Below are 13,604 nucleotides of genomic sequence, written 5' to 3'. Positions count from 1 at the left end.
AATAAAAAGTAATTTTTAATACATTTAGTCAGGTCTTATTTTTAAATATTCAACTGGTAATTAAGGAAGGTCAAAACAAACTGACAAATTGAAATAAAAAAGTAATTTTTAATACATTTAGCCGGTCTCATCTTTACATATTAACGTCAACTGGTATAAATCCACACACTCACCATAATTCAAAATGTCTGAAATGGGGCAACTGCGTAAGAAACCCAAAAGCAAATCTAGAGATGGCACATTGTGTGGAAACGGTGGATTAAAGGGAAGGTTGGGGTAAGGGGGAAAGGAGCATGGGCGGAGGAGGAGGAAGAGCTGATCAGATCATCTTGGAGAGCTCTAGAACGTCAGACTGTGTAGAGCAAGCACAAACTTTTTGGTCTCCAATGCTGGGATGTCATCATTTTCTGAAGCCAACCTTATTTCTCACAGTGAGGAATGACCAAAGTTAGTCAGACAATCTTATCTGAACATTTTCTGCATTTCATTACTTTCCATTGGCCAGGCTGAATATAAAATAAATTTCTCAGTTCAACTTAAATATGTTCATTTGAGTATTTAAATTATTTTGTCCACTTTTGCTTCATTTCCTTGTTCATCTTCATCCGTTTCTTCTGAAAATGGAGGCCAACTTTCTCTCTGGAATCTTGTTTTCTTTTGGCACTGAAGCACAAAAAAAAATGTATATATTGGCCATGTGCTTTCAATTACGAACTACAATTCCTTCAAAATAACTTATATTTTGAAATTGAAGGATACCTCACTGAGGTTTGAGAATTATTAAGGAGCTAGGTTAATCTTCCAGGCAAAGCTTGTTTCCATTTTGAACTGAGAATTGCCATACAACCCTCAATTCAGTTCCTTACATAATCAAAAACAGATTTCAACACTTTCTAAATTGCTTTCTCAAAGAATCAAAGGTGCTTTTTTCGGTCATCATATCTCACATCGCTCAGGTTCATTCAATCAACATAGTAATGATCCAAAGCAAAACCAATCCAACAAACAGCACATGAGTATGTCTCACCTCTGAATGCTGATAACTGTGGCATTCTGTCCTGCTGTCTTTAACACGTCACTCCATTCATCCTCATTTCCACGGATCACATACCTAGATTAAAAAAAGGTCAGAAAATACAAATCCTGAATAAACATTTCCTCATTATTCAATAGTATGAGGAAGAGCAGCATAAGGAAATATACAATAATCAATTTTCACATACAGTTTACCACAATCCATAATATACAAGTAGCAAACCAAAATTCATGGTACTGGAAAGGCATCTTAAACTTTTTCCGAAGGTCTTCCACGTTCACACAAGATGAACAATTGAGTGTAAATAACTTATATTTGGATTCTCATATTCTGTAGACCATTACATCCATTTATACTTCAGTGCAATAATGAAGCAATTTGCTACACAGAGTACTTTCCAACAATTTGAAATATTTGAGGAATCAAAGAATCTACTTCCAAGGCGCTTTGTTGGTCATGGTGTCAAAAATTGTTCAATCATTAAACTTTTTGTGCAGCCAAATTATCCTTTTAAAAACACAAAATTAATGCTGCATGCCTCTCCAGGTTCAGGAAGTTTAATTGCATCATGTAAATTAGTTATTCCAACTAAGCAAATTCACTGCTAGGGACGCCATAACTGTCACAAATACACATGGGTTAGAGATGAACAACTGGCCAGGACTCCCTCTCCTGATACCCAGCGACCTCTGCTGGAAGAGTGAGGACAGGATTGACTTGGTAGCCACATTTGCGTGCAGCTAAGGGTTATAAACTTAGGATAAGGAATTATCCATCTGAGATACAGATGAGCAAAAATCAGAGGGTTGAGAGTCACTGGTATTTTCTATCACTGAGAGCTGTAAATTTTCAGTTACTCTGTGTACTCAAGGGTGAGGATGGAATGCTTTTGAACAGTTAGGGAATATTGAGATGTAGGGATAAGGTGGAAAAGTGGACTGGAGGTAAATGATCCATGATTTTCATGGAGATGACTTGAAGAATTGTATATCCTCCTATTTCTCATGTCCCAAAGTAAAAACTCCTTTGCTATTTACCATTAGGATGCTTCAAGAAAACTAATTACTTAGTCAATTTCTTTTACATGCTGCGATAGATTCCAATTCCATTACCATTTCCAGCATAGCTCTCAAATATTACAAGAGACAGAAGAATCTCTTAGCCTTGTCCACTATTCTTTTACAAAAGTCTTTCCAATACAGATAATCTTGTTTTATTTACATGATGAAACCCCAAATATAATTTTGAATAGTTCTTTCAGACTTTTCTAATGAAAAGATTGTCAGCTGGTACGGAAACTAGCTTCCACTGTTTTTTGAAACTATATACTAACATGCCCACTTTTCTGCCCCAGGAACAAGATTAAAAATGATCATTTGAGGAGCACTCAACTCAAATAGTTGAATGAAGAACTAGATTGAGATAATCCAGCTTACTTTCCACAGGAACCTTGCACCAAATAATTGGAGTTATTCAAACTGGATTCAAACATGGATCCCGAAAATGAAAGCAAATATCATTCCTTTTATCAGGTATTTCAGGCACCAGATTCAAGATTGCAGATGCCCTTCCATCTGATAATCCAAGCCAATATATGCAAGAGGACACATTAAATTTTACTCCTTTTAACCAAAGTATCAACAAGGATGTCATGCACTATGCTTTTCCTGGAGTAGCTCAATCAGTAGTTCAATTCCATAACTAACTGTAATCTGTAACTTGCATCACATAGTCCATTAACAGCATCTTACTGGGTTAGATCCATTCCTTTTAATTTTTCAACCTCCTTTTTGTGTTTGTCTTGGAATTCCTTCGCTGCTTCCTCCTAGATTAAAAAGAACACAATAGCAACAAACATTATTGTCAAAAGAGTGCTGCATTGACAGTGTTCTTCACATATGATGCATCAGACTTGTGTATTTTTTCAAAGAAGTGCCAGAAATGAATTAATGGAAAATTCCACCTCTCAATAAGAAAAGTGCTTAATTCTTCAAAAATATTTACTTGAAGCAGTCATCAATTAATGAGTCCCTGAACAGATTTCTCATTCTGGGCACTTACTGTGCAATACTGGTGTTCGTGAGTGGTCGCTTGTTTATCCTTGTGCAGGGCGACTGGTCACCACGTATCACAGTTGCTGATACGGTCAGTGCTTCAGCCCCAGTTATTCTCAATCTACGTGAACAATTTGGATGCGAGGACCAAATATAATACTTCAAAGTTTACTGATGATATAAAACTAGGTTAAAATCAGAGCTATGCGCAGACTGAACAGAGGTTTCAAAGGAATTTAGACAGTTTATGAGGGTGGGAAAGAACTGCTCAGATCAAATATAATGTGAAAATCTGTCAAGTTAGTAGGAAAAACAAAATGACAGTGCACTTTTTAAAAGGTGAAAATTTGAACAGTGTTGATATCTAAAGGACATGGATGTGTCACTGTTCATGAGTCAATAAACACTTATATGCAGCTGCAGCAAGCAATCAGGAAACCAAAGTGCTTGCCTTAAAGGAGAAAGTGAGGTCTGCAGATGCTGGAGATCAGAGCTGAAAATGTGTTGCTGGAAAAGCGCAGCAGGTCAGCCAGCATCCAAGTAGCAGGAGAATCAACGTTTCGGGCATGAGTCCTTCTTCAGGAATCTTAAGGCCAGAGTGCTTGCCTTAAATGCAAGCATTTTTAAGTACAGAAGTAAAAAGAAAGTCTTGCTGAGAAGTTTTGGCGAAATGGCATTTGAATATCGTAATGGTTTGGGATGGCATTTGAATACCATGAAACAGATCAGCCAAGATCTAGCTCAATGATAGAGCAGGCTTCAGGGGCTGAAAGATCTACTTCTGTTCATATTTCCTCAGTGCCATTTCTTACAATTCCTTCCTATTGGATTAATCAGCTAACCCAACGTACTTTAGGAATGAACAACCAGTCAAAGGCTTCTAATGAAAACAGGCAGCCAGCATCAAAAGGTGAAAGGCGGTAATTCTAAAAGACTTAGACAAACATGATGAATAAGGCATGATGTTGCAAGAACTCGTTCCATGTACAAACAATGATCTTAAAATACAAGCTACTTCTGCAATTAGATAAAAGCAGACAAAGTACAAATGTTCTTTGTTGCCTGGATGACACTATTTGCATATGCTTATGCCATATTCCAAAGTAAATAATTAATAGTCTAATGAAAGAGTTCACCCATACCAGATCCTCAGAAAGTGATTTGATAGTAGGTTCCATGACTACCGCCTTTGTGGTAATCATCTGTTCTTCCACAGATTTTTCCAGAATCTTGTTAAAGAGCTAACAACACAAGAACGAATAGTAAACTGTAAATTTTCCCAAAGGATTTTTTAAGCTTAAAGTCAGTACCATAATAAAGTCATTTTGCTTGATATCTTTTTGTATTCTTTCACAACTTATTTTAGGTAGAATATTTGCCATTTTTGGGCAGAACATTGAACAGGTCTCCAGACATAATGTCATAAATATGCTGTTGAAGATATTAAATAAGCTAACAAATTTAGCAAGTACCAATATATTTGGTGCATCAATTTTTTTTAAGGCTTCCCAACTCAGTGTACTACAGAGGAGAAAGTGAGGACTGCAGATGCTGGAGATCAGAGCTGAAAATGTGTTGTTGGAAAAGCGCAGCAGGTCTGGCAGCATCCAAGGAGCAGGAGAATCGACGTTACGGGCATGAGCCCTTCAGGAATCCGGGCTCATGCCCGAAACGTCGATTCTCCTGCTCCTTGGATGCTGCCAGACCTGCTGCGCTTTTCCAGCAACACATTTTCAGCTCAGTGTACTACAGATACAACTGCAATTAAACCATGGATTACAGGGAACAGAAACACAAATGTTGTTTTCAGAGTCACATCAGCAATTCTGTCTTGTAGCTCTTATGCTATTTAGAAATCATTAAGAACTCAATGTCTGGACAGCAATCATTTGATATTTGTAACTTCAAATGTATCAAATGCACATACAAGCAAGCTAGCTTCAAGTCTGACACATTTTATATGTTCCCAATATCGCTACAATATACAAAATCCATTGTTATATACTGTATAACCGTTTGGTTGACTTCAATGCTGTTCCATGGATTCAGTTTACCAAATTCCTCCTATTTTTAAACAGAAAGAGCACCATGCAACAGAAGATTTAAGTCACATATTACCTGAACAACTTTGCGGATTATCTTGTTGAAAAAGGCTAACAATTGGCTTACTGGAAGAGCAATTTCTTTCTCAAGTTGGTCGATTGACTTGTGCTGAAGTCCAATACCCAACAGCAGTGCCTTGAAACAGGACAAAGATATTGCGAAACTAAAGTTACATTAAAATTACATTTTCAGCAGACAAAACTTAAATACTTCATAAAATGTTCTAAAGGAACTTCAGGTAATGCTTTCGCAAGTCTATTTGGAAAGTGTTGTATTATTTATAATTAATTTAGAGCTCAAGCAAATATTTATTCATAACAAAATACATCCTAAAATCATTTTGTAAAAGACATTAAATGCCATCTAACAAAGGGTTTCCCTAATTACGCAAGCAGTGTGTTATTAAGATCAAAGTCCAAATCTGGGCTCTGATTTGTGCTGAATTATGTCAAAATTGCTCTCAACAACGATAAAATAAAAAAAGGTAAGCATACTGCCTTAAATGAGGCAACTGCTAGAAATATTCCGGTATTTTTGAACTGTCTTTGCAATTCCAGATAGAATGACTAAATTAAAATTGTTGTGTAACCTACTCTACAATTTTACCTGACAACAGGGCAGGGACAGGGGCGGTGGGGAGTTGAGGCTGACTTACTGAAAATATCCAAGATATTCACACTAGTGGTGAATGGTAAGAGGCATTGCATTGACTGTAGGAAGCTGTTAGCCTCCAAGTCTCACAGGGAGGTGATAGGGATGTCAGACTTTACGAATGATTATATTTAAAACTGCCAGTTTAATTCCAAGTAGACTGTGTGTGTGTGTGTGCGCGCGTGTCTCTGTGTGCGCATGTTGGGGGGTGGGGGTCCATAAATACTTTTTAAACGCCTCTAAAGTTGACAAGTCTACTACTGTTGCAGGCAGTGCATTCCATGCCTCTACCACTCTGTCAGTAAAGAAACTATCTCTGACATCTGTCCTATATCTATCACCCCTTAATTTAAAGCTATGACCCCTTGTGTGAGCCATCACCATCCAAGGAAAAAGGCTCTCACCGTCCACTTGATCTAACCCTGATTATCTTACATGTTTCAATTAAGTTACCTCTCAACCACTTTCTTTCTAACGAAAACAACCTCAAATCCCTCAATCGTTCCTCATAAGGCTTTCTCTTCATTCCAGGCAATATTCTTGTAAATCTCGTCTGAACTTTTTCTTGAGCTTCCATATCCTTTCTCTCATGTGGTGACCAGAACTGCATGCAATACACCAAGTGTGACCATACCAGAGTTTTGTACAGCTGCAGCATGATCTCATGGTTCCGAAACTCGCTCCCTCTACTAATAAAAGCTAACACACCATATGCCTTCTTAACAACCCTACCAACCTGGGTGGCAACTTTGAGGATCCATGTACATGGACACCGAGATCTCTCTGCTCACCTACACTACCAAGAATCTTACCACCAGCCCAGTATTCTGCAATCCTGTTCCTCCTTCCAAAGTGAATCACCTCATAATTTTCTGTATTAAACTCTATTTGCCACTCCTTAGCCTAGCTCTTCAGCTTATCTATGTCCTCCTGTAACCTATAACATCCTTCAGCACTATCCAGAACTATACCGACCTTAGTGTCGCCCGCAAATTTACTAAACCATCCTTCTACGCCCTCATCCAGGTTGTTGATAAAAATGACAGATCCTTGCGGTACACTACTAGTAACTGAACTCCAGGATGAACATTTTTCATCAACTACCACCCTCTGTCTTCTTTCAACTAGCCAATTTCTGATCCAAACCGCTAAATCGTCCTCAATCCCATGCCTCTGTATTTTGTGCAGTAGCCTACTGTGGGGAACCCTATCAAATGCCTTACTGAAATCCACATACACCACATCAAGAGCTTTACCCTCGTCCACCTTGAGAAGATGGTGATGAGCTTCCTTCTTTGAACTGAAGTCCATTAGTTAATGAGCATTTTTACCTCAATAGAAGGCCCATTGAATTCAGATCAGTAAGATGAGCTTTTTGGAAGTCAATAGAAAATCATTGTTGTACTGGCTTGCATGTTTCTAAGGTATCTCTTAAACTCAAGTCAATCTACAGCCACCTGACAGACAGAGATAGCAGGACACAGTGGCTGTTAAAACTGCACCTAAAGCACAGAAAATGATTACTTTGTTATTTGTCATGCAGAATATGCTTGCGTTCAGAGACCGAGTTTATGAAGTGTGAAGATGTGCCTGGGTTGGGTTGGAGGGAACGAATCCTTTGTATAACCCTGAGTTAAAGTCCGGTATGAGAATAGAGATTTTCTGGCTAGAAAAGAGAAGCAAGTAATCAGGATTCGAAAACAGTTTGAGACTGTTTTTTGGAGAATAAAACAACCATTAAAGGACAGTTAAAAGTGCAATGGGTGTGTGGAAATTTCATATGTGTTGAAAGATAAATAGGAACTTTTCTTCTAGTTTATAGCATGCATTGCCTACTGAATATAAATATCATAAAATTTGAAATCTTGTCAAGTGATCCTTTCAGTTGGTCACGAGAACTTGAAATATCTTAAAAGGTATTGGTCTTCAAGAGATCCTAATCCAACAAATGCTTTCAAACACTAATGGAAAATATTCTCTCATAGAACGGAGTACTTTGACAGTGTGGAGCATTGTGCGAGGGCAGATAATCCCAATTCAAATCCAACTACTGAAAAATTTATATTCTCAACAGTTTCATGCAAGTTCCTATTACAGTTGTACATTATATTTGCACAGGAAGAAAAGGGGCTCCAAACTGCACAAAGGTGTTATGTAAAACACAAACAATTTTGGGCATCCATTTAAAAAAATTAATAACATTGTGTGGAGAAAGTGACATCTTTATGTCAATGCCTGTTCACAATCTAAAGCCTGAAAACTATTAGAATACCCACAGACTGTGCAGCAGTTAATGAAATCCCACCAAGTTGATTCAAGAAGTACAGTTGAGAAATACTAGGTATCAAATCCATGATCAGGTGGTAGTCGGCCATGTTTCTCGAGTACATTTCCAATCGTTTTAAGTCATATGGTGTAAATTTAGCTTCCAGCTCAGACTTGCAAAGTGCTGAGAGAATAAAGCAGAGAAACAAAATCATCAACAATGCTGACAGAACATACATATATGTATCCTGGATCCTTAAGCAAATTAAAGGTTCATTTTTATTCTGTTGGTACAGAACATCAATTGTTCAAGAACCATACCTTGCACTCTTGAAAGCCCTTTTGATATGCACCAGGTCAGTTTCAGGTGTCTTTAAAATTCAATCTGGCACTATTAGCAGCTGTCAATGCAAGTGAAGCTACACTCCTTATTATGAAGTTTAGACATGTATAGTAATAATTGCACAGAAACTAAGATTTGCCATCAACATAAACAGGTTTTCACAATCCGAAAACACTCCATTAGATTGTAGTCACTGTTATGTTGGCAACATTTCACAATATGGATTTATAGGTCTTGGCTTCAACATGCACGAGAATTCCTAGAGGTCTGGCATTCTAACCGGAACTCCATTGATAAACACATTGATTTAGCTCCCATCTATCTTCCCTTACAAAAAAAACAGAAATGACATCACCCACCTTAAGAAACCAAGCCCCATAAATAGAGAAGTGGGACATACCACCAGCGCTTCACCACAGACTCTCACTAATGATGTTACCTAGTCATGGTAACAAAACGTCTGAAAACAAACCATCCAGCTCAGCAAGCTAACTTATTACCATACCATCAACCTGAGCTACAAATCTTCTCAAAAATCGCTAACATTTCACAATCACCAAATAAGATGAAATGCCAGTTAGGTTATTGTGTTGGGCTTACTTGATGGACAAATATTGGTCAGGCTTTGCCATGAGATCACTGGGGTACCTTGCTACAATTGATCACCACATACCAACCATGACGATGGGCGTAAGTGATATTTGAATGTGCAAAGTGCGAATGGGAGGTAATATTTTCCAAAAAACTGTGGCTGCAAAGGTTAAAACAGTAAGTGGGTAAAAGCTATTAGTATCTTTTCTTCAAAATAATTTTTCAAAAACTTCTGTAAATAAAACATTTTCGGAAATGTTTGTATTAATTGTTGAAATAATAAGAAGGCCACCGCTCAGATGTTAAAAGGGCTCAACTGTGAAATAATTATAACCGCAATTTAATAACGATAATGTTGCATTTGTGCTAATTTTAGCCGAGACTCTGTGATTGTGAAGGACTTAAATAAGGACAGGCAATAGGAGAAGGGCATTCACTGTATTATCCCTCTCGTCACCCAACTAGTGTTATCAACTTGAAACTACACTTGCTCAACCTAAAAGATCCATTAAATTTTAAAAAAGTAGTTCTTTTTCTCATTTTAATTTCCATTCATTTACATACTGACTTTAAGTTCTGACTTAGCAAGAAATAAATATTCTGTGTTTCTGAGAATTGCTCCAAAAATGGCAGATTTTGTTGTAGCTTTTCACTTGAACACATCAAGACATTTCCAAGAATACAAACTCAACATTTACATGACTTGAGAATGGTGAATGGCTCACAGGTGGACTCTGACTGTTCAAGACATAGCCTTGGAAAAATATACTTATCATTGGTGATCGACAGTTCACAGCCAGGTTTTCTTTGCATTTTAAACCAGGCAGACTGACTGCGATTGGTCATGACATTACTCTAAGAAATGAACCAGCAAATAGTCAATACTTATCACAATATCTGAGTAAACTGTTGAATCATTTAACATTAAGTGAGAAAATTATGTTCATAAATTGACTATGTCAATGCTCAGTAATTGTGACATGTAATAGTATTTTATCCCTCACTGATTCCAATGGTGTTTACAAAGTTTATGAAGTTAGCTTCAATTATGATTCTCTATCCTTTCTAATGTGCACAATTATATATCTTTTGGCTCTGAATCTTTCATGCTTTTTTGTTAACCCTTATAACTGTTAATGACTATCAACACCTCCTTTACTTATACTGTAGAAAGTCTTCAGGATTTTATGATTTTGCTGAGTCTATCTGCCACTGTAATGATTTGAAACGCACACACCATTACTTAAATAACATATCAACCAAAGATTGTGTCATTAAAAAGTAAATTGGTCACTCACGTGGCTTCAATTCATGTTTTATGTTTTTATTCTGCAAAATATTTTGTGCAACTGATGGAGGGAAACTACTGAACTGGAAAGATAGGAGAGACAGGAATCGTCTTCGGAAATCTGCAAACAGATTTATATATTTATTTGCATGTTAAAGCCAGAATGCTAAGCAATGTTTTTACTTAAAATTAATATAATTTTATATGCTTAAATAAAATCACCTGTCAGGCTATAAACGCTAGAGAATATAAGCCTAGTCTCCTCAATGTTAGGTCAGTGACCAATCTCTCCATCCCCACAAATTAATCTGGTGAACTTTTGTTGAATTCTCTCCACGTCAGGTATATCTTTCCTTAGGTAAGAGGACCAAACTGTACATAAAACCTCAGGTGTGGTTCTCACAAAGGGTCACAAATTGCAGTTAAAAACATCTTTACTAAGGTACTCAGATCCTCTTACAATAAATGTTCCTATGTTCCAGTTCCAAGTATGGCACAAGGAAGTGGAGGAATGCAGATATTGGCTGGGATTCAATAGTTAGGAAGACAGACGTTTTCACAATTGCTGATGTCAGTTCCTTGAGATATCCCACCTTGGTGCACGAATAACTGGCAGTGAGGGGTTACAGAACATTTTGTGCGTTTGGTGGTGGAGGGTGGTGGTGATGATGGGGTGATGGTGGGGGGGGGCAGGGAATATTGGCGGCAGGAAGAATGTGGTGCAAAACCATGGTCCATGCAGAATCCACTCACTCAGGGGGAAAGAGGTTGATGTTTTGCAATCAAAGCTTTATGATAGGATTTATTTTTTGAAAATGAATAAGGGTTTAAAATATTATTACTATTTGGAAACTCGGGTTTTAAAGTGGAAAGCACCATACATCTGCTTTAAGTTTGATGTGTATTATTGTATTGAGAGAGTTAAATTCACAGAGTGGAACAAGGTCTCTGGAAATGCATTTAAAATAAGATTTTAATTTTAAAAATCCTCGAGGTGAATAGTTGAGTGCTTTGCGAAAAACAAACTTTATAAAACGGCAGCTGAGGACTCAGGCCTTCTTACTGGGAAGCAGGCGGAGATGGGGCACAGAGCACCAAGTGTAAAGCAGCAGCGCAGTGAGACCAGACCCAGAGCACCAGGGACTGGAGAGCACGCTTCCTGGTGAACAGTGCTGCAGAAATAGTCTCAGAGCAGCAGCAGAGACACAGAATACCATTGACCAGATACTGTGCATCTCAGGTGGGGAGCAGAGCAACAGGAATAGTTGGAATATAGTTGTTCTTTTTTTTAAAAACACAACAATGCTGCAACTTCGGATCAAAGAACACCAGAGACAGTCTATCTGGTGAGAACAGCATAGCAGATCAGCAGGATTAGTTTGAATGCAGCAGTGTCATCAGAGATTGGGTAAAGAGGGGAGCAGTAGAGTCACCAGAAACTGAGAACAGCAGAGATTGGAGAGGCAGCATGGCTGGTGGTGAGTAGCCTCAGAAGTTCCTGGAGGCGCCCTCACTTACAATCCTTCTACCTCAGCCACTGGATCTCATGACCAAAGGCTGCCATGAGTTCTGACAGTAAGAGTCATACAGCGCAGAAACAGACCCTTCAGTCCAACCAGTCCATGCTGAACATAATCCCAGACTAACTAGTCCCACCTGCCTGCTCCTGGCCCCTATCCCTCCTAGCCTTTCCTATTCATCTATTCACCATAGAGTCTTGTAAATGTTGTAAGTGTACCCACAACCAGCATTTTCTCAGGAAGTTCATTCCTCGCATAGCTCATCCTCTGTGAAAACTTTGCCCATGTCTTTTTAAAATCTTTCTTCTCTCAGCTTAAAAATGTGCTGCCAAGTGCTGAAATTTCCCCCATCCGAGGGAAAAGACAACTACCATTAACTCTATCTATATCCCTCATTATTTTATTATCTTCTATAAGGTCACCTCTCAACCTCCTAAGCTCCAGTGAAAGAAATCCAAACCTATCCAGCCTTTCTTGTTGAAAAAGGCAAGACTGAAATCACAGAAATGCTCTAAATACATTGGCTGATGTTGGAAAGGGAGTATTTACAGGCAAGAAGATAGAACCAAACATAAGATCAAGACCTTATCAGGAAGCACTGGACAGAGTGCAAACATGGGAGGGAGCAGCACAGGAGAGTAGCAGGAATAATTTCAAAACAGCAGAAACACAAAGAACATCACAGATTGGATAGAGAGCATACCCGGTGAGGACCAGTATAGCAGAGCAGTGGGAATAGATTAGAAGCAGCAGCACAACAACACTATCAGCTCAAAACACCAGAGACCAGTGAGAGAGCGCATACCTGGTGAGCAATAGCGCAGAATACTGGGAATAGTTTGAAAGCAGAAGAAGTGAGATGAGAGACACAGCACTCCAGAGATGAGAGAGTGTGTACTTGCTGCGCAGCAGTGCAGGGGAATAGCTTAAAAACAGCGCAATGAAGGCAAATATACAGAGTTCCAGAAGTTAGTTAGGGAAACAATCATTTCTGCAGCTGCAGACGTGACACAACATTGGTGCGTTGTCTCCCAGATTTAATTCAAGTAAGGCAGGATTTGTCCAAAGTAGACTAGGAACAGCTGTTAGAGGGTAAATCTATAGAACAGTGATCAAAAAAAGTACTGGGAACAGTACCAACATGTTCCCTTTAGGCTTAAATGTAGGAGTGACAAGCCCAGATTATCCTGGCTATCTAGGAATATTCAGGACTAGATAAAAAGGAAAAGAGAGACATATAACAGGCACAAAGGGAACAAAACACCAGAGGCCGAGAGAAGTGCAGAAAATGCAAAGGGGATCTCAACAAAGCAATGAGCAGAGCACAGAGGAAGCAAGAGAAAATGCTGGTGGGTAAGGTTTGATTAGGGATAGTCAGCATGGCTTTGTCAGAGGACATGTAGAACAATTTTGGGTGAATTTTTCAAGGTGGTGGACAAGTTTTAATTAAAGATAGTGCAGTTGATTTAGTTTATAGAGGAACCTCGATTTTCCGAAGGACACGGACGGGGAGTATTTTGCGCAGTTAATCGAATGCCAGGTAACATAGTTTAAGTTAAGCATTTGGACCTTGTGCTCTTGTTCGGATAATTTGAAATTCAGATAATCAAATGCTGGATAATCGAGGTTCCTCTGTATATTGATTTCAGCACAGCCTTTCATAAAGTTCCACATGAGAAACTGATGAAAAAGATAAAAACTCATGGGATCCAGATAAACTAGTAAGTTAGATACAAAATTGACTTAGTGGTAA

The 13,604-nt window shown here is 38.4% G+C and overlaps 1 protein-coding gene across 1 annotated transcript in view; it reads right to left on the bottom strand.

Moving 5' to 3' along the window:
• Nucleotides 1-88: 88 nt before the first annotated feature.
• nat10 (N-acetyltransferase 10) overlaps nucleotides 89-13,604 on the bottom strand; it is a 78,178-nt gene continuing 64,662 nt past the window's right edge. The window contains exons 23-29 of the mRNA XM_060839075.1: nucleotides 10,342-10,452; nucleotides 8,121-8,293; nucleotides 5,209-5,328; nucleotides 4,233-4,331; nucleotides 2,788-2,861; nucleotides 1,028-1,111; nucleotides 89-663 (exon numbers count right to left, since the gene is read on the bottom strand). Of these exons, the coding sequence (XP_060695058.1) occupies nucleotides 564-663; nucleotides 1,028-1,111; nucleotides 2,788-2,861; nucleotides 4,233-4,331; nucleotides 5,209-5,328; nucleotides 8,121-8,293; nucleotides 10,342-10,452 (761 nt within the window). The 3' untranslated portion in view covers nucleotides 89-563. The remainder of the gene's footprint in view (nucleotides 664-1,027; nucleotides 1,112-2,787; nucleotides 2,862-4,232; nucleotides 4,332-5,208; nucleotides 5,329-8,120; nucleotides 8,294-10,341; nucleotides 10,453-13,604) is intronic.

Source organism: Hemiscyllium ocellatum, chromosome 18 (genome assembly GCF_020745735.1).
Source record: "Hemiscyllium ocellatum isolate sHemOce1 chromosome 18, sHemOce1.pat.X.cur, whole genome shotgun sequence".
Lineage (NCBI taxonomy): Eukaryota > Metazoa > Chordata > Chondrichthyes > Orectolobiformes > Hemiscylliidae > Hemiscyllium > Hemiscyllium ocellatum.
This window is presented reverse-complemented; position numbering and strand designations above follow the sequence as displayed.